This window comes from Falco peregrinus, chromosome 1, assembly GCF_023634155.1.
Source record: "Falco peregrinus isolate bFalPer1 chromosome 1, bFalPer1.pri, whole genome shotgun sequence".
NCBI lineage: Eukaryota > Metazoa > Chordata > Aves > Falconiformes > Falconidae > Falco > Falco peregrinus.
In genome coordinates, this window is record NC_073721.1 from 111,421,116 (window position 1) to 111,444,783 (window position 23,668).

The window sequence follows — 23,668 nt, forward strand, 5'->3', positions numbered from 1 at the left end:
TTGGGTCTTGACATCCTTGCTGCAGGGTGAGGAGAGGAATCGGGCTGTGGGACTGGCAGGGGCGTGTGCTTTGTAATGGGGGCTCCTGTGAGCCCTGGAAAGGACGTGCTCCTGAGCTGTGTAGCCATCTCAGCCCTCATGCTGGGAGCAGGTAGTAGGCACTTGGCAGGTCCGGCCAGAGATGACTCTGTACGGCTGAGGCAGTGGAGCAGCATCCCTCTGCGTCTCCACACGGCGCGTGAGGCTTGGCGGGCACCATGCATGCTGCTCTTCCCCAGATCTTGCTTCCTGTTGCTTTTTGGTTAATAGCAGCTTTTACGGAGCTGATGTGAACTGGCAGATTTGGTCCATTGGAAAGGTGTGTAACTAATTCCTGAGGTGGAATGCTGAAAGGAATTCTTATTTGTATTTATGTAATAATTAAACAAGGAAGCACTTGTATCTGCATGAACTGAAATAAATATTAAGTTTGCATTCTTTTAAAGAGTTAGAATATTTGATACATTGGTTAAACCTTTATTTTGTCTACCAGTGTCTGAAGTCAAATCTGATTTCTTGCATGAATAGCACGACGTGAGAGCTGATAAAGGCACTTGTGCGTTGAGCCACATGCACCTTGCCACCCAGGTGTCGGCGGTGCTGTAGGTGAGCACCGCCACTCCCTGTGCCTTTCCCCCATTGCTCTGTGTCAGTACTGCCCAGGTAAACAAGCTGCTGTAGGCCTACAGCTCCTGCTCTTGTTTACTCAGCACTCTGTGAAGTTAAAATAAACAGAGAAAGCAATTTTTTACAGTGGAGCCACCCCCACCCTGGAGCTCCTCCTGGCCCCCCAGACTGCTCCTCCAGCTGCTGTCACCTGTGCGAAGTGCTGACAGCTCATGTGACGTGGGGATGCTGGTGTGGGGGGAGCATTCCTGCTTCTCCCTGAGTGAGCAATAAAAGCTTTTCAGCTCTTCACTTTGTATCCCACCTCCCAATGCAGGACTGTGGTTCCTAGGGCTCTCCTTGCATGGGTCTCCCCTGGTACAGTGACCTGTATAGGAATCAAGTCACCTGAGCTCCATCTACGTCTGCACACGATGCCCACTGTAATCCAATGTGAAGGTTCTAATTCTTGAAGCCACCTAATAGGCAAAATCTCAGACAGACCTAGCAGTATAAATTAAAATTCTTATTCTTAAAATTCTGCAAGCAGGACTTTGGCAAATGGGCTCTTTATCGCAGAGCACCACCCTGGTACAACATTGCACTGCCCTGCTCATCCCAGTTGCGACAACACTATGCATACAGGAGGGCAGGTCCCAGTTGTAACAGTTGGGAAGATCAAAGCAAATACCTCGAAAATAGGTTAATTGGAAATCGATGACTGTTCCAGTGCCCCTGTTAAGAAATGAGCAGTGGTCTGCATGCTTTATTTTTGGTGTCTGAGCAGTTAAGTGTTATAACTCGAAGCAGGGCTTTACACTAAAGAAGTTTTGTGGTGTCAGCACAAAGGTGCTTTTTGGTACATAGTGTTGAAAACCCAATCTTGGCCACAGTTATCTGCTGTGTTGCAGCTTTTGCTGTTTCATCATGCCTATTGTAATAGAATGTGTTTTGCTTTAGCCTTAACTGCCACAGGCATGTGACTGCATGACAATCTCCACTCAAAAAAAAAGTTTATAGTCCCTTTAGTTTGTAAATAAGTTCAAAAAATGGCTGTATTTATGCCTAAAAGGAAGAAAAAAAAAATGTAACCAAAAGAGAATCAACTGTAGTATTTCAAAATTATTTTAAATTCAGATGTGTTTCAGGGGGATGGTTTAGCTAATGTGCTTATTTTATAAATCAATCTTCCAATTTTTGTACAACTGCTACATAGTTTTACTCAAGTAGATGAAGCTGTTGAAATAAAAACATCTTGTTTGATATTCTTGGTTAAAAACAACAGTAATAAAATAAGGTCCATGCCAATTTCTATAATCTGCCTAGCCTGTTGTATTCTTTACAACATAATCCACTAGCAGCTGATGTGATGAGGACAAATGCACCCAAAAACCCTGTTGTTATTCAATAATTTATTGAGAAGAAAATAATGTAGTTTCATGTGTAGAATATACTACTGATTATTATTACCAGTGCTTGTTAGTGCATCACATTGGTAGACTGTATTAAAACTATTTTTAAAGCTCTTCTTTACTGGACTGTTCAGACAGTTAAAAAAAATGGTGTTTGTGGATCAGAGTTCAGTGACCAAGAACCTTACAAAAGGCCTATTGATGTAAAATTTTAGAATGTGTAAAAAGGATAAAAAAATCCCAAACCTGAAGTTGCTACACTGCAGTTCCAGTTGATCCTTCTCTAGGACACACACTGGGCATGGTCTTAAAACCAGGATGGGTACCAGTAGGAGCTAAGTGGTTGAAGACCCTTGCAGGGTTGTAGAAGCTGCCATAAATTATTTGCTGACATCTGGGATTGTTCACCATGCACATTTACTCCCCTGGGCCAGTTATTTTGGCAAAATATAGGTGACCTGTGGCCGGCCCCAGCTGAGGAGCGGTGGGGGCTCTGGCCGTGATGGGATGCCGCAGTGGGCAGCTGCTGGGCTGTGGCCCCCAGGGGGGCCAGGCTCTGTCCCGGCCACTGCCCACCCTGGCTTGCAGCTGGGGGTCCTCCCTGGCTCCCACGTTATCGGCTGCTCAGGAGGTTTTGCATGAAATACTTCGCTATTAATTAACCAGGCCACAGAAAGTTTTTTCTTTCTTCATCTTCTAAAGGCAGCAGACTGCAGATTAAAAAGAAATTACTGGATTTTGATTATTCTGATTTCATTAAGCTTTTCCAATGATTTGGGTCTGCTTTTTCCATTAAAAATACAATCTTGTATGTGTACTGATGTAGAATAGAAAGAAAAAAAAAAAAAGAACTTGAAATCCATAGCAGTCTGGGAAAATAGGTTACGATCCAAGTTTAACATATCTAGTGTGTTAATGTGTGTAGAAATATATTACGATCTTAATGAAAAATCAAAGCAAAAGTCTTACTGGTAAGCACATAGCTTAATCCAAATAATGTTTCCGTGCGGTACAGTATACTATTTAAGACACTTACTGTCATTTTATTGTGTGAAAGTTTCCGTTGGCAATGTTATTTCAATGGAATTAGCTGCTGAAAAGTAAATATTTTACAAGAGAATAACATTACCATGAACAAAGTTCTGTATTAAATTCGAGGAAAGATTCAAAGCTGTAGTAGTTTGGCATCTCCTCTCTGTCATGCTTCGTGATTACTGGCAGTGTTGCTACTGAGCATGTTTTTCAAAGTTAAGTCACAGTTTACTGGTGTGTAACTAAAAATAAAAACTGTAAGTATTTTCTTTTTAGAGTATATTACCTTCCTCATAAGTAAAACATTGAACTGATTATATAAACATTGGTTGTTGGGACTGAGATATTTTTGGTCGTTTGAAAGTGCTGGTGATGTCATTGGAAATCGATGCGGTAGATGCAGACGGAGTGGATTTGTTGCATGTGATACTCTTGGGTTACAATGGAGTAGTAACTAAATGGTGTTTTAAAAGGAGCAGTTTTATTCCCTTGAAATTCTATTCTACATCTTTAATACTTGCAAAAATGTGTTGATTTATCCTTTCATCCTTCTGTGTTGCCTTGTTGACTTATCAATTTAAATGCTAAGTAAATCAGAAATACTGCCATCTTCTTTATTTTCTAGTCTGCCTAAATAAAAAGAAGCAAAACCTGGTTAAAATAATTATTTTTCTTCTAGAAAAATAATTCTTTTCTTACGTGAATCCGGTAATCTTTGTGGGAGGACCGTGCGCCTACAGAAAGGGAAGCCATGACAGAAGGAACAGGTAGCATGAAAACCAGTCCAGAGACCAGGTCCTCCAGAAGGTGTAACAACAAGTATTTGGTCCCCTTGTGTAGATAATAAGGAAAAATGATATCGTTCCATTTCAGGCTGCTGCTCTCCCCCCAGCCCCGCGGCAGTTTTGTGTGCATAGGTGAGTTGGCGAAGGCAGGTCCTCAGGCGCCCCAGGGAGGGGGTGGCAGCGGTTATCTGCTGGTTCTGCTGCCAACCCGCGCTTGTAGGCCCAGCGGTTAGACCTGAGGACGTGCTGTAGCCATCCTCTCGGTGAGACCTCTGTGTCTGTGGAAGAGGGAGCGGTATGACATGGGGAGGCGACACGTGGCGGCTGGCTAACCGGCCGTTAACCTCGTTCACCAGCGGGCTTGGCGAGCCGCAGTCAGTGCCCCGTAGCCTGCTGACAGGGAGGAAAACCAGCCTTGGACTGTCGCAAAAGGGTCACGGGAGGCTCTGGGGGTGGTCAGACTGCACAGAGAAGTCATTTTGCAATAAAACCCTCTGTCGCAGAGCCGGGGGTACTGCTGGGAGCAGAGTTTGGCCTTAAACTCTCAGGTTCGTGTCTTGGCAGCGTCAGCCTGGTGAGGAAACAAACGGCTCCGTTTTACCACGGAACAGAAGGGTCAGTGGAAGGGGGGAAAGGAAGAAGGGCCTGCAACTGCTGTTGGTGTGCAAGGAGAGCAGTGACTAGCGGGCAGGGGCCCACCGGGCTCACTGTGGCCTGCAAGCGTGGTTGGTGCTGAAGCCCGAGAGCCAGAAGCTGGGAGACGGGGCAGGGAAGCGAGCGCTGACGTCAGCTAGAACAGGACGTGGCTGGGATGGCATTTTTGTCATATGCCACTGGTTTTACTTTCTCCAAAACCTCCGTCTGGCACCAACGTAGCGTGTAGCACGCAGCATCGGAATGCTGCCTTCTGGCAGCACGTATGCGAGACGCTGGGTGATGCGCAGCTTCTGAGCACGCTGGGCTGAGGCTCCTCTCTGGAAGCCAGATGGTAAGCTCCCGCTTGACTTCAGTTTCTTATTTAGGTTCAGGATGACCAAGGAAAAAATATTTCCAGTCTGATGCTATTGGAGAGGCAGCAGTATTTTGTCTGAATGAACTGATTTGAGTTTTCAAACTACGTATTTCAATTAAAGACCATAGTAATATTTTTTGTAAACGTGACTCACAGAGGAAAGCTCAGAATAAATTAATCATAGACAAATTATCTTCTGTTGTTTTAAAAAAACAACCAAACAAAACAAATAATTGGGGGGTGGTAGTTCTTGTTCCAGAAGGAGTGGAGGTGGAGGTGAAGGTGGAGGAGACTTTGGGGGCACTGCAGCTGTGGAAGGGCTTGTGATCGCTGGCCTCAGAGATCCCAGTTTCTGTGCAGCATTTTGGGGGAGGTGGAATGCAAATAACCTCAGAGCATCTCTTTTCTAGGGAGGTACCAGGAGGAGGAACCAGCACCCATCCTTTTTTTTTTGTAATGACAGTGAAGCAGAGAAGAAAAGGTTCACATACACATGTATGCTCTATATTGTACAGGTGCCAAAATGGATTTTAATACTATATGGATTTGTGCTAGGAAATTTGGGTTAAAATGTACAGTATTTTGTAGTATTACATGTAGGATGTGTGTTTGCACAAACCCCTTTGACACCTGTTTTTTAACAGAGAAGAGTGACAGATAAAAGTGCTTCATGATACATTAAGGTCTGATACAGCTAAGATGCAACTTGTTTTTTGTAATTTTTCTTTTGCATTTCCTTGATTTGCACAGTAAGTATATACAGGTGCAAACTGTATATACAATTTAAAGATCAAGAGTTATTGTGCATGGACACTGCTCAGTGAAACGATTGAAATGGGGGGGGTGTGTATGTATATATCGACTCATCAGCTAAATGTTGCTATTGCAAGGCCTATCCTTAATCCACCACAGTCACAGGAAATTTTGCTACCCGTGCCACGAGGAGCAACTCAAACTGGGAACAGCTCTGGAGGCTGCTCAGGAAGTCAAGTAAGGCAGTTAATGAGAAGAGCAAGTCAGCTGTATTAAGTAGTTAACAGTATTGCGTTTCCTTGAGAACATTATGTTTTGGAACATTAGACCACAGCCACCAAAAAAGCTGTGGGGTAAGCAAACATCAACGTACAGTTCATTAAACATTTTCTGGTATCTGCCCGCTGTCTCTGTGAGTTGTGTCAAAAACTTAGGCATGTTAGCGTGATCTGCTCTTAGGCTTATTCCCATCCCTGTTTTGTTCTGTCTAGTAGCTGTGCCTTTTAAAAAACATTAAGTGAAAGGCAATACTGATGCAGTATGCGATCCTGACAGTCCAACTGAAGTAACTTTTATTTTGGCAGTGATCTGTTACTTATCTCGCAAGAACGCTGATGTTTTCCCGACTCCTGAAAATAAGCATAATGCCTATGGGCAGTAACATCTCACGTTCCCGTAACTCGTGTTGAGTTACGAGCGTGCATTTGCTATTCAGGTGAGCAGGCTCCACTTCTGCCTTGTCCCCTGCTGCCGGTGGCTGTGTGGAGGTGGGGGCAGGGCCAGGGCTGGTGTCCAGAGTTGGGGTGCTGGGGAGCTGCCGGGGGGTGCTGGGGAGCTGGTGGGCACACAGCCCGGTGGCTGGCAGCCGGAGTCTCCCACAGCCTGTGGCCAGCTCTGGGGATGGGCTTCCTAGTCACGCTGGGCTGAATCCACCCCTGTCTGAGAGCAAACAGGGAGAACTGATGCCTTTTCCCCCCAGAAATCTTTTCCTCGGTGTCTCATTTCCCTAGCTGTGGTTCTTTTTGGATATTAACCTGCTAATAGTTTCCATTCCTTAATAAAGTTTTGGTATTTTTAGGTCTCTGTATAAAACATCTGTCCTGCTGCTGGATGCTCAATATTTTTGCTTTGCTATTTCCTCAAAACTTCCAGCACTGCTTTTTGTCTGCCTTAATATTTCCCTCATGTTAAATTTAAATAATTTGCCTTTTATCTTTGTCTGTCTAACTGTTTCTGCTGTCTTCCTTTTTTGAAATATGGTCACATCTTTGCTGCTAATATCTTCATTATTTTTTTTTAATATTAGTTATACAGGCACTATTTAGAATCATTTTTGTCTTCTGTGGCTTCTCAGTTTTGATTATGTGAGTTGAGGACCAAAATTCATGTTCTGTATGTTCTGCATATTTCTGCAGTATCTTTCACTTTACAGAAATATGTGAAGGATTCCTGTAAGTGGATTATAAAAGTTTGCTATTTTGATGGATATCATTGCAAGAAAGTTGTTTCTTTTTTTTCCTTTCTTGTTAGATGGAAAACCTGGTATGAATTATGCATGTATGAGACTAGTGATACGCCTCCGTTGGTAGGAGCATTGATGTCAGGTGTAGGGTAAATGGTGTGCAGCTTTTTCGGTTTTGTGACATCTTTGGTTAAGGTGATGGCTGCATATCATTTGGTATTGTATTCATAATACTACTCTGAGTAGACAGACACATGCCTCCAAAATGACAAGGGTTTTATGGAATATTACTCTATCATAGCTGAAAAGGGGAAAAAAAAAGGTTGTGCTTGTGATCATTGGACACGCTCCCTCCCTCTTGGAGGCTGAGAATCCCTTCTGCACGGTGATGGAGGATCGGTGCTGCTACTGGAAAAAACTGTCAGAGATTCAGGATGGCAGTTTTCCTCTTTTGTGGGACTCAAGAATGATTATTTATGGCATGTAGTAGGTTGTTGTAGTTTAGACAGAGTTCTGATGGAGAGAGAGAAACAAGGCTCTTTCTCAGGGACAGAATATACAGTCTCTTCTGATCCCTTGTTTCTAGTGCTTTATTTTTAGAGGTACTATTTTTAAACATCTTGAAATACAAAAATATTTTGCTTTTTTTCCCAGTTAAAAGAAAACCCTGTTGTGACACAGCATGACTCAGTCTTTTTATAGCCACATCAAATATGTGTTGCTTAGGATAATGTAAAAATACACAAACAATAAAGGCAAGTATAAGAAAGTAGCAGTTGCTATTGTAACACAGGGTGGAGGGCAGCAAAAGAAAATGTTCTGTAAATAAATGTCTCATCAATATTTATTATTCATTCCAAACAAAACAATAATGGGCCTTAACTGTATCCTACCGAAAGTAATACAGAAAGTATAGACTGTATTTAGTACACAGAAAGTATTTTATGTCCCCTCTCGGTATTCATGTAGCAATTCTCTTAATCTGGTAATGAGTGGGTGTTAAGGGAGATGTACAAAGGGAGAGTGGAATTAATTTTTTAGGTTCTGTAGAGTCTCAATTGTTGTGATGCTGCGGAGGATGAGGTGGAGGGGACGGTGCTGCCTGGGCTCCATGCTGCCAAGGCAGTACGGCTCGCGAGCAGTAGGCTCCTAGCTCCCCGGGTCATCTTGTGACTCATAAATATTGTACTTGTCAGTGCAAAGCCGATCTGATTTTGAGCCTAAAACAGCAACTGAATGAATAATAACAGCTGACAGCAATGCAGCACACGCCTTTAATTCCAGCTTCCTTCGCCCGCTGCTGGGTTTGCAGCCCAGGCAGAGCCTGGGGGAGGCCTGGCAGCCACCTTGTTCAACACTCCTGTTTCCACTTCTGTGGCTTTTAGCAGGCTGCTGATGTGTTCTTGTTGGGTTTGTGCTTTTCCTAATCTGCCAAGCTCATCTTTTTTTTCAGCTGCTTAGGCATTGTTAGTGCTGACACAAAGACTTTAATCTGCTTATTTCTCGTAGGGTTAGGTCACGTCTTTCACTGAGGAAGCCTAAGGGAAGCCAAGGTGCTGTTTGGTGACATCTGACCCGCAGGGGTGGCCTGCAGGCTCTCAGCCTCGCCATGTGCCCGGATCCGGCCATGCCACAGGCCAGCTCTGCTCCAGCTACTGAGCCCTGGCTGTGGCTAGTGCTGATGTGGGGCATCGCTGCCAGCCCTCACTCTGCTGGCTCGGAGGTTCCTGCTCAGTCCCAGGAGACCTGACCCGTCCCTGGAGACCTGACCCATCCCTGGAGCAGGTCAGCACATTGTGTGAAGGGCAACAGAGGACAGCGAGCACCTGAGTGCTTCGTCTGAGCCCTCCCTGCAAAGCAGCTGCAGGTTAAGGTGGACACCAGGTAACTAGCTCAGGTGTAAATTGTCTCCAGATTAGAGTACTGCATTTTTTTGTGGATGGTCGAAAGCTCTAGCTAAAATAAAGGTTAAATTCTCAAGAAACACGCGATAAGAACACATCATTAGTGTTTGCAGTGTGGGCTATTGAAGAGCATTGGAATTTTTAAGTACATATCCTTGACTTTTAGGAAGTATGCAGCCTGGAGAAATAAGAAGAGTTGCCTTTAAAACTGCTGAAAAAAATGGAGTTTTTTCAGATGATTTATGACAGGTAGATTTTTTTATTATTATTATTTATTTCAGAACTATATAGAACCCAGTTAACTGTTAGTTGGGCATAGTACCAGTTGGAAGTGATTGAAGTTGATAGAGTCAGGTTAGACTCTGCATTCATCACTCGTGTTTGGAAGAGCAAGGACTTGAGGGTAGGTGGTGTCCTGTGTCGTGTAGAAGCAGGCTCCCTCTTTTGTTGCACAGAGCAGGAAGGTGCTAGCCACTGTGCGTGGCCATCCTGCTGGTGCTAGGTTCCTGGAGAAGGGAGAGCAAAACTTAACTACAAGTATGCAGTAAGGCACTGCTAAAGCTTGGGCTTATTTCTAGATCCCAGGGAGAAGTCTGACAGTAATCTGGTGATGATTTGCTGCTTCTCTGTGTATTTGCACATAAGCCTGTGCTTTTACGTAGTTCCAAACTACTGGTAGAAACTGCCATTTAAAATGCAATGCATTATTAGTGTGACCTACTTATTGCTGCCTCTCTCACCTGTCTTCCATGCTATTGCTTTCTTGGATTGAGGCTGTTGCCTTTTTATTAAACCTCTGTGCATCGTTTCCCGTTTGACGGTATGTGATGCTGTAGCACTCAGTTTGGTTACAGACATACGTTACAGCAGTGTGTAAGTGCTGGGCAGAGCTGCCCTTGGAGCCGGGAGCCTTCCTGGCACCGCTCCTCCTGCTTGTGTGCCGGTCTGCATTGCTTCCAGGGAAGAACCTCTGGCCTGGGTAGTGCCCGTGGCTTAATCACAGTCAACAACTTTTATAAAGCCTGCTGTTTTGCAAACTGTGTGCACATTTCCCCTATATCCCGTGGCTTTGTGAGCTTTGTCCTCTTCTCATTGAATTTACTGGGTCTAATGCCATAGGTTCCCATGGGAAGCCTGATTGTTTCTCTACTCTTATTTCTTACACGTTTTCTCTAGCTTACTCTGTTATCTGATACTGAACTACATTCTGTATAGCTTTGTGAAAAATGTAACTCTCTGTATTTATTTTGATACTGTACCTTTTTGTCCATCTGGTCAGTTCCTTTTTCCAAGTGTAATTTCACAAACAGCTGATGAGTACACTGAAGGAAATTATGCTTCTCTGTTGGACTTCTGTTTTCTCCAGTAACCTGACCTTCAACTGATTCTTTTTTCAGTCATATGCTTTATAACAGTTTCCAAATATTAATTGGTCCCTTCATTTTCTTAGCACTTCCAGATGACTGCTTCTGTTGTGCAAATATAAAAATGACAAGGTTCATGTGAACTAAGCTAGTTTATTATTTCATTGAAGCTCATGTAAGGTTGTGGATGTTCAAGAAAATTGCTGAGATTGTGTGTTTTCAGACATACTTACCTCTGCTGCACTATATTCAAAAGCATTCTTTTAATTTGAGTTTGCTGCTGTTGTTCAGTGTTGTTAAGCAGTGATGGAGCTGCATCAGTGGTAGCAGTGGCTGGAGACTTACTAGAAAACATGCATAAAGCTTAAGAGTTATGTGCAGTATTAAAATAATTCTGGGTTTAGTGCAAGTTAATTTAACTTGAGGTAAAAATCCAGTTGGTCCTTGGTTTTTATGTCAGTCAAGTTGAGATGAGGCTGAAGTACAGGCTTGACTCCATTTGCTTATATGCACTGTGCATGAAATCTGTGTCTTCAGTAGTTTTTCTTGGGTTTTCCCCCAATAGATGTGGTAAAGTGTGTGGAAAAACATAGTCTGAGACTAGTTTAATGAACACTTCTAGCCAACCCAGCTTGAAATAAGAACTTTGTGCTCCCCTGAGTCCATTTGTAGTTCCCACTCCTGTGCCTGGTGTTGGCACAAGTCCTTGACTATTTACACGAGGAAACAATTTGGCAGCTGCACTTTCGTGTTGGTGCAGTTGCATACATCATTTGCTGGTGCAGAAGTGTGTACACACAGAAGCTGTGGCTCTATAAATGGCTAATGTCCCATTTCAAAATACCTGGGTGCAGCCAAAGTGTTCAGAGTACCTAAATTTTCTTAATTTATCTGTAAAATTACGCATTATTTTATTTTGCAAAATATTTTATAATAATAAATGGCTTGTATTCTGATGGATATGACTTGATTCCGTAACGTATGTGAGAGCAGTGTAGTTAAATCACATTGTTTGAAATTGTGGTATTAAAAAATGAGGGGAATAAACGGAACTGCCATTTTGTTGGCCACATCTTTTGACAGCACATTTGGTATCTTCTCAGTGTAAAATGTGTCACTTCCAGCATCACTAATTTCAGTATTGCATACACAAAAATTGCAGTATAAAAAGGCAAGAGGGCAGAACTCTGTTAGCATTATCTGCCAGGCTACAGAAAATAGGTTTGGGTTTGGAAAGCAGATGTATAACTGAATTAATAACATTGATCTAGACTGGATTTGAATTTGTTTGTGGGTGTGTGCATGGAACCTAACTACTGTTCACATCAGCTGGAAAAAAAACAGATTTTGATTTTGAGTGATACAGCTTGAAATGTCACAAGTTTTCAGTAGCATCCTGAAATAGTAGTCTCTGTGTGTGGGGAGAGGTATCTATTTAGATGTCAGTTAAGCATGGTGACTAACGGATCAAAAGGGACTGTGAAGACGTGCAGCTGATAAGCTGGGTAAGGTAATCTGCAGAACGTTGCTGAGTACTTGGTGCATCAGGCTCACAGCTTCCATTTGAATAACAGCATATGTGCAGGCTTGACTTACAAGTCTGTAAAGGATGGAGAATCCACGGTGGTGGTGGTAATTATTCTCGCTACTAATAGTTGCACTGTAGGAGTGTAATTTTTACATCCTTAGCTTTCAATAACTGCATCTCAGTTGGAATAATTGCTTTCTTCCTGCTAGATTTAGAAATGTCTGCCATCTGAAATCCCTTCTGTGTGCAGAGATTCACAAAACCTCATGGAATTACCTTCTAATTTTTGAGGGCAGTGCAATTCTTTAATAGTTCAGAGGCAAGGCAGTTGGTGTCATTTGTGTGTGCTTTTATGTAATGCCTGGGTCAAGGAATAGAATTAAGTGAAAGAAAAATATTTGGGAAGTTGGAATTTGAATAGATGGTTTTCAGTTACTTAATGCTAATGAGAAACATGGTAACCTTTTTGATGCTTCTTGTGCTTTCCTGCAGGGCAGCAAAGGACACTACAGGTATCACTGGCAGAGCCACAATGTCAAGCACAGCGGAGTGGATGATATGGTCCTTCTTTCGAAAATCACAGAGGATTCCATCGTAGAGAACCTAAAGAAGCGATACATGGATGATTATATTTTTGTATCCTTTACAGTGTTGTTTTTAGCGGGGCCCTGTGGATTTGCTGAGCCATTGTGAAACTAATCATATGTATATGTTCTATTCGAGCAGCTTACTCAAAGACAGTTCACCCAAGATTACACAAAATGCTTTATAAGCTGAGTTAATTGTAAGTGTTGAAATTAAGATCTGAAAAATGATTTTAAGGTATTCTTTTTGATATTTGGAATTATTCTTGGCATTGTTGAAGATAGGCCTGTAGCTCCCTATCTTTCTTTATACCTGACCGCTGAAGCTACTGCAGTAATTCTGATTCTAAGAGCAAGAATTAATAGGTTTAAGGTGTATATACGTGTCTTGATACTGAGTTGTCTTCTAATACCTCCCAGATTCTAATGCTTTCAAAATAACATTTCTTCTGTGACATAGATCCATTTACAACTTATTCTGGAATTGTTAATACTGTGGATCGTGGACTGGTGGAAACACGTGAACATCTGTAAATCTACACTGCTCACACTTTAATTTTTTTTTCTCCTATGATTAATGAAAACATGAAAGATTTAAATACCTCAACATATAACCTAACAAGAAAACCAGATTTCAGCACCAAACATCTGGGTTTTTTAAATTCTTTTTTAAAAAAATTATATGAAAGGAATTCCTTGAGATAAGAATAGTCACTGTTTCATTTTTAGCTTTCACAATGTACCACGAGCTGCAATAATGAGATTGGTAAACACTAGTCAGTATGATTATATACCAGAAAGTGATACTGTTTCTTCTTCTGCTGTAGCCTGGTTTCATACTTCCTAGTTGTATCTGGAGAATAGTTTCCTTGAAGAGTTTAACTTTTTTTTAGCAGAAAGGGAAGGAAATATAGTATCTCCTGGCTATTTCCTTATATTCAGATGGTTAGGAGCTAAGTAGTGGCTCATTAAGCAAGGACTGATAGAGGAAAATTAATGTTGCAGTTATCCTGACATTTCCATCCCCAATTGCAGAAGTTTTTAATATGTGTGTTCATGTGGGTTTGGATCCTCTGTTTGATAAAATACCACATAATTATTAAATTTGCCTTGTAGAAGCATGATAAGGTTGCACAATATTTGTCAAACTATAGTACTGAGGCAAACCATAGGGCTCTTCTGTTTGTAACACGAGTGCTTTTCTCCCTGTGGAATGCCGCATCCTCCGTGCGGTACATTCACAAAGTCTTCAATGCTCTATGCTGAAGAAATGGTTTTATACTTTTTTTTTCTGGTGAGATTTAACATGGAGATGGTCTTTCTACTGAAAGCAGGAACAAGTATGTTTTCCAAGGGGACTTGTGGTCACATGAAAGATCAGCATCTTCTTTTAAAGCATTATAATTCCTTTGTGTAGGGAGAAAAGACTGCTTTTGCAGTTCTGCAAAGGCTTTTCATTCTAAAATGGATTCTAAAACTCTTGAATCTTCCAATTGTTTGTATGTCCACCCATGAATGAACATTCCTGTATGCTACGTCTCATAGAGATTACCGAATCGTCCCAGAAAATGCTGGTATTGTTTACCAACAGAAAACTAACTTTGGCTGTTTATAGTGACACAGTGAATGCTTGGTCTGTTATATTCGAGACCCAGATGTTGTCACTCTTCTTTGAATTAAATTTAAAAATTTATGAATAAAGCATTGCAAATTGTGAATACAGGAATTATGTTCACTGAGTTACACTGCTTCTGTAACATGTTCCCATTTTGTGCTGTGGCACTACAATAGGAGATTCTTAACGCTGGATAATCCAGTGGGATAAATTGTTAATTTTCCTACTTTTGTATGGAAAGCTTAGATAGGAAGTTTGCCTGTGAACAATTCCAGACAGTTAAATGAAACCTGCAGTACAACGTTTTGGTTTCATTGATGTGGGCGCACTGCTAACTCCCAGCTCAGTGCACCAGTCCTGCCTGTAAAGGAGTATCAGTTGCTTCATATCTGTATACTGCAATTATCATTCCAGAGGTTTCTAAAGTATTCTGTAAATGTAGGTACATGTGCATCAGGACGCAGAATGGTGAAATACTGACATGCACAATGTTGCAAAAAAGCTTTTCTGGGACTAATAATAACTTGAAACTGAGTGTCTCTTACAAGGCAGCCTGCAGGTAAGGCTCCTGGGGCTGTTAATAGTTACACTCATAAAATGACACCACATACTGAATTACCAAATTCCCTTAGCTCCCCCGCTAGTACACGCAGCTGAGTAATTGTCCAGTTTAGCTCAGTAGTGGCTGTTCCATCCGCCTGTGCATGCTCAGCACTATCTCGGTGAGATCACAGTGTGTCACTATACTTTACAAAGGTCAAAACAATCTTTTCTAATACTGATAATACGACCTCCGTTACAAAGGAGTAAACCAGTTCAAATATGCCGTTTCCTCTCTGTATTTTTATTAAAGATGTGTCATGTTTGGGCCGCTAATACACGTTTCTATACTTAGCTTGTCCTGAAATAAATATTTTGATAATATGAAAGTATCCCATTGAATGATATATTTATTTTCTTGTAAGCCTGCTACTTTCATTTTTATTAAGAATTGTTGTAAGCTGTGGGTTTTTTTTACTATTATTTGAAGCTGTGTAATAGATGGAAAAGTTAAGTGGCAGTCACTAGGGTTAAGATAATACTTCTTGAAACTATAGTTACCTTAACTTCTTTCGATTACAGACATATATTGGCTCTGTATTAATCTCTGTGAATCCTTTCAAGCAAATGCCGTATTTTGGGGAAAAAGAAATTGAAATGTACCAAGGAGCAGTAAGTAAAGCAGTCTGAAATGTATTGCAGTGTTCAGGGACATGCAAATATTATTCTACACAGTTAAACTCTTGGAAGCATTTGTTTCTGGGTTTTGGTAGCGTTGTACCGATCTGGGAGAACTAGGCCGATATCCATTAGCATATATTGAGTCTTCAAATTGAATTCCCTGGATTTCATGTGGAATTGCCATATGAAAATACTTGTATTGATTAACTGTAATCCAGGGTTCCTCCGGGACACATCCCTCCTCCTGCAAAGGTGGGTTCTATGCTATTGTATGCCTCAAGTGTGCTGCATGATACAGAATAGCCATTAGGGGGTTGGAGGTTAGCATCTGAGAACTCTGAAACGGGGCAAGAACAACCAAAAAGTCTGAGATGCCAAAATCAGATACCACTTTTGAAAATACAGCTTGAGGAGTGAGTCAGCACGGGAACATTAGGGACTTAAAATTCCATTTTCTGCTCTGCTCGAGTTGGGCACGTCCATGGGTTTGGGAAGCTGTTCGTTTTGAATGGACTCAGTGGAGGAAAATGAGACGTACAGCACCAGGCGCTGGGCAGTGGTTTAGGTAGTTTATTGTTAGCATATGACCACTGGTGGGATAGGCTTAAATTATGTGAGTTTCTCTTGGACAAGTAATATATTTCAAGCACAGACCGTTTTTAGAACAGGGTGTTTATGATAGTTCAGGAGAAAATTATGGATGAGAGAAAGATCAGTAACAAAACCCAGAGACTTCAGTTTGTTTTTATTAAATGAACAAAAAAATTCCTGGGGAAAATTCAGTAGAAAGTGGAATTTGGAATTGTTTTTCCAGGAAAATAATCCTTCCAATTTAAATAAAAATTTATATTGCTCATTCTGCATTGTTTAATGCTGTGTTGAAAAATTATTCTCTATTCCCCCTCCCAGGCACAATATGAAAACCCACCACATATTTACGCTCTTGCAGACAGCATGTACAGAAACATGATTATTGACAGAGAAAATCAGTGTGTTATTATTAGGTAAGAAAAAGATCTGTAAAATAATATTTTATCATCTTCTTTTGGTGTTTTAACTTCAAGAAGCAAAAAAATTACTTTTTATTGTATAAATAAAAATATTCTTTGTCCATGACCACTGAACATTTTGGGGTTTTTTAGGATAGCTAAGTACTTTCCTGCTCTCTCTCTTGTTATCCTGATGATAGCTTAACCACACGAAATCTCTTTTTCACATAGCTAGCTTCATGCCCAATACCAAAACTGCAGGAGCTTAAATGACTCCACGAGGGAGGTGGATTAACAACTACAGCAGCCGCAGATACCGTTAAATCCAACGTTCTCACATTGACTGCGTTTACCATGCTCTGCTTTTGTGCTGTTTCTTTTCTTTCCCCTGTCAAAAAGAAATGTACTTTTGTTCCTTTTCGAGTTTTGCTTGCGTTCGGTCAGAAGCAGGAGAGGAGAGATACTGGAAAATTAATTTTGTCTTCACTGTTAATCTATTTCTGTTATTTGGCTAAGGCAATTCACTGAAGAATTATTCCTGAACTTTTTAAATGACAGGCATTACTTAAGTCACAATCAAAGTGAGATTTGGGTCTAGAGGTAGCTTTGCCCTCACCTGGGGGTTTATAGATGATGTGTGACCAAAGGAGGTGCACAGAGAGCAGGAACCGCAGGGTGCTGGAGCTGGTAAACGGTACCTCTTCTGACTTTCCTTCTTCCATAGAAAATTCTAAGGGTTCACTGTAGCTCACCTGGAACTGTACCTGCGGCAGTGGTCTCCACAGTGGGGTGCGTGCATCACAGGGGCTGTGCAGCGGAATCCATTGGGATATGGGAAGAAAATATTAGACCTTCAGTAGTAGGTGTATGTAATTTATAAATTGATAAATGCATACATTGGGAATGTGAGCTCAGACTTTTTTTTTTTTTTTAAATGAAGGTGTGTGTGATCAAAAGCATTTCACTGGACTACGAGTGTTTCTCAAGAGCTAGGGAAAAGAAGGAGGAGCAGAAGAAAAAATGATTTGAAGGGAAACTTACATTGTTTTATTAATAACAGCTTTTCTTAAGCTTTCCATCATTTCTCTGTGGAACATGCTGAGAGGCAGCACTATGAATTTAACTGCTGTTGAATTTAACAAAAGGGAGATTTCAAGACAGCGTTTTCTTTGTCTGGGGGAGGCCCCTCTGTTCTTTTCCCTGGGGTGGCTGTGTGCCCTGCAATGATCCTGTCAGATGCCTTATAACTCGGTGGGCTCAATCCCTTAGACTGGAACCCGCCAGGAAATGGTGGGTGGTCACTAATGCTTAAGCTTAAATGCCCTTGCACCAGCCACTTAACGAATTTGTTGTTGCCACAGGATTGTTATAAAGAACTGGGCTTAGTGTGCGGGTCTTGCCTGTGGAGGTGCTCCATGTGTGCCTGTTCCTGTACCCTGCTGAATGATGCAGTGTGAAAACAGATTTCATAGCAACATATCTCACTGATGAGCTGTCCTGAAAGCTTGTGAGGAATAATTGTTGGAAAGTTGCATTCACTGTTTTGTTTCTTTGAATCTGTGCCTGGAAGTCCTCCAGGCGGAGCTTTCCTGGGGAGGTGCTGCGGTGGGAAAGTGCATAGGTGTGTCCCTCTCGGTGTCAGCAAGGTGTGTGTAGGTAGGTGGGACCCCTGGATTTTGCATGTAGGAAGGTCACCCAGGCGTTAGCAGTTTGCTGCTGAGCTGTACCCCTGGGAGGACCTCCCTGTTCTGCAGCCCCCGGCTGCAGCTTGGTGTATATCTGAACTGTTCCCTGGGCAAAAATCCTCCTTTTTGGAAACCCAGTGCCTGTTGCCATGCTGAAGTTACTAGTCCCATTTAGTCAAACTCAGACCCATTAGGAATGGGTAAAATGGGGATTTATTTTGCTTTTTGAACAAAGTAACATCCCAGAGCCTGGGATGTTTCAGTGTAGCTAAATTTATAGAGAAAAACTTTAAACGGTGGTAAACTATAATTAAAACCAGTTTTGATCCATTGATAATGCCCCAAAGTGCAATGATTGCAAGGGTCATGTTTTCAGAGAGCCGAGATGCAGATCGGAGATGCAGACTTACAGGTTTAAATTCACATTCTTGTGAATGATAAATGTGTAAATGCACATTCTTGTGAATGATTCATTCTTGTGAATTCTTGTGCTTGAATGATAGACAAGGTGCTCTTCAGAGTATCTGCATCGTGTATGTGCAGTGTGTTTTCTCTCAGTGTGTGCACAACCTATTCAAAATCTGCTGGAGATAATTGAAATCTACTGCAAACCCGAAACAAGAAAAATTGTGTTTGCCAGGGACATTTCAGAGAATTCCTCTTCCTTTTTACACATGTATTTTTCCCATGATTATTCTTGTTACAAACACTGTAAAAACTGCAGACTAGACTTACAGGTAGTTTTCATGATGGTATTTGATTTTTTTGGGGGGGACACTTATAAATTATTTTATGAAGTAACTCCGGTATTCACAAAATTGGTTTTGTTTGGTTGGTATTTTAATCCTTTTGAACACATTTCCTTTTTAACTGTTTAGACACAGCCTGTATTTTCTGATTTCAGTATCATTGCTATTTCTAATGACTGGAGCTGGCTTCAGAATGAAGTTTCTTGAAGTTTGGAGTTTGTTTCCCTATGTTTTATTTCATAGACGAGAAGGCACTGAATTTGCTGGCAGACTAGATGATGGTCTCAAGATGCTGCAGCTCTTGAGTGAAATGAATGTTCTAGCTAGCTTCATGTCTAACAAGCACACCGTCCATCAGTTTCACTTAACAGCTGCCAAGGACTTTGCCATTTCTGCCCCTAAATTGGCGATCCTCAATAAATTGAGATATAGGTCTGTCTGTCATCAGTTCCACAGAAGTCTGCTGAACCTAAGCAATTCCAAATGAACCTCTGCATTTCAGTGAACCCTAGTTTTTTCCATAAAAATTTGCCCTGTGGAAAATGAGTGGTGATAATAATGTGGTTATTATGAGGTGCCTGTTTGCTTCTCTGCTTCACAACTAGTTTGGATTTGGAGTGACTTCACTGAAGAGCCCTGGTGGAGCAGAGCAAGGTAGTACAAAACCAAACCCAGGTTTTACCTTCTTTGCCCCCCTCAAGATGGCAGATTTCCCCCCTAAAGAAAGGTCTGCAAAGAAGGAAGGTAAGAAATATGGTGTAGACTGCACTGGTTCGCCGTCAGATTAAAAAGGCTACGTCTGGTGCATGTGGAGTCTGAGGAGTGGAGACACAGGCTGGTGGGGCAGGGGCTGGTGCACACCTCTGTCTTCTGCAGCACCTGGTTTGGGCAACTGTGGCATCTGCCTCCGGACCTGAGAGGGGACATGTGTTCTTAAGGAGATGAGACATGCCCTTCCAGCAGGCGAAGGAAGGTCCTGCGGTGTCCTGCTGTAGTCAGGACCCTCTGTGTGTCTGTGTGAGGATCACACGCCCTTTTGCTGTAACGTTGAATTCCAGAATTCCAAATAATGCATTTAGACACCAATAGAAAAAGCTTATCCTCTTCAAAAACTCAGTGAACAAACAAGGAAAGCAGATCCAAAAGAAAATACAGTTCTCTGAAAGGCTCAATAGATAGCAACCAAGAATAATCTTTTCTGGGATAATAATTTAAAAAGAAATAAAACTGTTACCAAACAACTTCTGCAGGGACGGGGAAGCCTGTTTCATTAGCGGAGTAGTTGCAGCATAGATGCATATGTGTTAAGAAAATGACATGTACACATGTGTTAATTACAGCTGAGGAGCCACGAGCTATTTGGAAGGGCTGTTCCCAGCGCAAACGGGGAGGGTACGGGTGGCTGGATTCTGCGGGTGCTGAGCGCGGGTGCGAGGAGGGAGCAGCACCCCGCCGCCTGCCCTCCTTCCAGCGGGCAGGATTGCAGAGCTTACGCGTATGAGCAACGTAGTTACGCTGGAGTTGGAGTTCTCATTAAGCTTAGGTGTTACTGAGGCGTGATATTTAATTGAAGCCTCTGTTGAACCAAGCTTATAAACGGCTGCTGCAGCAGCCTGTCGCCTCCTTCCTCGCCTGGAACGGCGGCTCTTCCAAGCTACCAACAGGGAGTTGTCCCATCAAGATTTTAATTACGAAGGGTTGTCTGTTGCAGCTTGTAATTCCTTCTGGACCGTCACTGTCCTTTAATTTAGAGAGGGGAGGTAATGATTAGTATTTTTATATTACGTAGCAATAAATGTGTTTCTTCGGAGCATTCTTAAGGTTTTTACCTTTCTATAAAGTTGAGGACTTTATTTTCCCATTCTTCCAGTGATCTCTGCCGGGAGATGTTGCAGTTGTTTTAGAGCAGTTTTTCAGTCCCTCTTGTCTGTAATTTTAGTTTACATTTTACATCCATGTGGCAGCCTTTGTGTACAGTAAAGCCATGCATGATGACTGCATACCTGGAAAGACTTATCTTTTATAACTTAAATACTACAAATATACATTAAGGGAAGCCCATTTACCACCACCCCTGTTTTTAGTGAACAGCTCATGTTTATCTTAAGTCTGTTAAGTTCAAAATTTAATATGAGATTTCAGTCAGCTTCTGTATCTCAGCTTTCCAGAAGACTCAAATGACTGATCGTTCTAAAACATCTGTACAGAATCTAATTGGAAATGCAGCTGAATTTTAATGGGGAAGTGGTAGAAGCATAAGCCTAATGCAGGAAGGAGTTAGGTAAAAGCTCTGATTCAGAAGGGAGAAATATTTCACCGAAGTTATGCTACTGAGTTTTCTCTGAACATAATTAGAGAAAGTAAATTTTCTACGTAAACAAACCAGAAAGCTTATCTAAAAGCATCAGAATGTTTTACATGTGCAATGTTCTTTACTGGCAGGTCCAGGAGTTCTTCATAAACATTTGTTATTAAAATTTCTACATTGTCCTGGTGATGAAGTATTGTATTGTTCTACAGCCAGGAATACTGCATAAAATATCATTCAGAAAATCAATTTTAGAGAGGAGGGGTGAGGCTATGTTTTGGATCTTGCTTTTCTGCTCTAATCATTGATTATATTGCACCTGGGAAGGAAGGAGCAAAAAATTTTCCCTCTGCATTTGTAGTCTTATTCTGACTTCAGCTAAGCGCTAATTGACTTTGCTGAACAAAATGCCACTTCTAGAGTACCAAATAATGCTAGAAGAAACAATACATCTTTCAGAGCATTATCTTTTTTTGTTAGTGATTGAGGCTGTATAATGTTTCTATTTTTAGTAAGAGAAGTCTCTGAGAAAACTGTCAGTACCACAATCCACCTACTTTAAGCCATTACAATAATTCTTTCAACCCTTAAACCCCTCCATCTTTCAATGTACTTAAAAGTACCAAGCTAAGAAAATGATTTTTACATCTTCTTAAAATAGTTCTAATAGCAGCAGAGCAGTAGGATGTATGTGAAAAAGCTCCTGTATGGGAGCCACTTGGCAGGAATGCCGCGGTTTCCCTCTTAGAGCTGACTACCTGAGCTTTAGGGGGGGCAAGGTGCCATCCCATCGGATGACGTTACTTGGGTTCATCAATAATGCATCATCCTGTTTTATTGTAGTATAATTGGAGCAATTTACTGGCCTCTGATCAATAAAAGCATAAAAATGAAAAAAGTGCATGCATGCATAGATCTACAGCAAACTGAAAGGCAGTCTTTTGGCCAAATTAATTTAGTATGAAGGACCACTTATATCGGAGCAGAGACTAACAATAAAATGGAACCATATTCCTCCAGGTCAATTCCCGTGGCAGACACTACGGAATGAGGAATATAAGCCACGCTTAATCTGAGCAAAGAGGAGAAGGATAATGTGTGCATCAGAGAAAATGTTGCAGAAATCTGTTACATTTTTACTGTGTGGTAAATAATACCTGATCAAATTTATTCAGTGTTGGCTCCAGATCCTCCTCTGCATTCAGCTGACGACTGTATATGTAAACTCAAGAGTACGATTTGGTTCCGATTGATTTGTCTGTGTTGTTTTACAACAGGATGAGCAGATGTTGAAGAAATGTTATTTTAATTATTGAACTATTGCTGATTTGAACTTATAAATACAGTTTACCATCCTGCAAACTCCCTCTGTCCAGTGGATGTAGTAGATACCAATAATATGGGCTTTCTTTTTGCTGCTTAGGAGAAGATGACTCTGAATCGTGAAAATCATGGTCCGCACTTCAGAGATGAGATGATCAAAAAGTACTTTTCCACCTTTTCAAATTCCCTGTAAAACTGCAGTCAGGAGAAGACAAAAGCATGAACACGGGGGTGGGGGAAGCCGTTCGGTATTTTTGTGCTGTTTGGAAGCTTTAAAGATATTTGCAGCTTGGCAGTTTGGGGAGCTTTTTTAGAATTAAGCCTTTGGAAGTGTCTCCATTACTCATGCTGATAAGAAGCTCTGAGCTGCTGTTCTCGGCAGGTCTTTCTCCTGTGCAGGACATGCTGATGTTTCTCTGGCAAATGGAGCTAAAAGATGTGCATTTGATCTGGATCCAGGAACAAGTAGGTGCAGGATGAAAGAGTCAACAACATTCACTGAAATTATTCAGGAGCTTAAAGATAGCACAGATCTTCACACAAGGAAAAAAAATTGAGATATCTTTATGACATCGAACCAACATCCGTGTGTTGGGTTTTTGGTATTGGCGTAGCTGTCCAGGTCAGGGTAAATTCGCTAAGGTCAAAATTGACTTACACCAAGCTGTGTGTAAGTCTGGAGGAATTCTGTTGAAGTATTCTTTACGGTATGAAGTAAAGCGTGAGGTTGGATTGTCTGGCATGCCTCTCTGTTTTCCCTCTGGAGAAGCTTACTAATTGCCAAAAGCAAATCTACTGATGTTGTAAGCGTTCACCATTGAAATGCAATATTATAATGGAAGGAAGGAATTGTGAAAGCTAGTATGGAATATTAAGATTTCTTGTACCCTGTGTCAAGAGGCATAGGAAGAGGAAAGTAGTTCTTCCGTCATTCAGGATGTGATTAATAAGGTCTCATTATTTCATTCAGGAACACCTAAAACAAAAGACTCCTGAACTGAAGAAGGTATCTGGCATGGCATTCAAAGCTTGGATTTTTTGAATGAGTTCGTGTGTTAGGATCTGAAATCCCACTAAATTTAAATGGGAATTGAGTTCTTAACACACTTGTTCTCTTTAGAGCTTCTTGGTTTAATTATATTTTTTTCTCAGTTTACATAGTTTTCTAACTTTGAAGTCCCGTAGAGATTATGGTGTGCATGTGAGATGGTGTATTCAAGATGATTTATTCATAAACGTATCCAAGTACCATGCTACAATACTATATCACAGTCTATATATTATAGCTTACTTGATG

The 23,668-nt window shown here is 41.4% G+C and overlaps 1 protein-coding gene across 1 annotated transcript in view; it reads left to right on the plus strand.

Annotated features, from left to right (window-relative positions):
• MYO1E (myosin IE) overlaps positions 1-23,668 on the plus strand; it is a 92,947-nt gene that overhangs the window by 21,421 nt on the left and 47,858 nt on the right. The window contains 3 exon segments of the mRNA XM_055808054.1: positions 12,390-12,533; positions 15,219-15,308; positions 16,227-16,321. Of these exon segments, the coding sequence (XP_055664029.1) occupies positions 12,390-12,533; positions 15,219-15,308; positions 16,227-16,321 (329 nt within the window).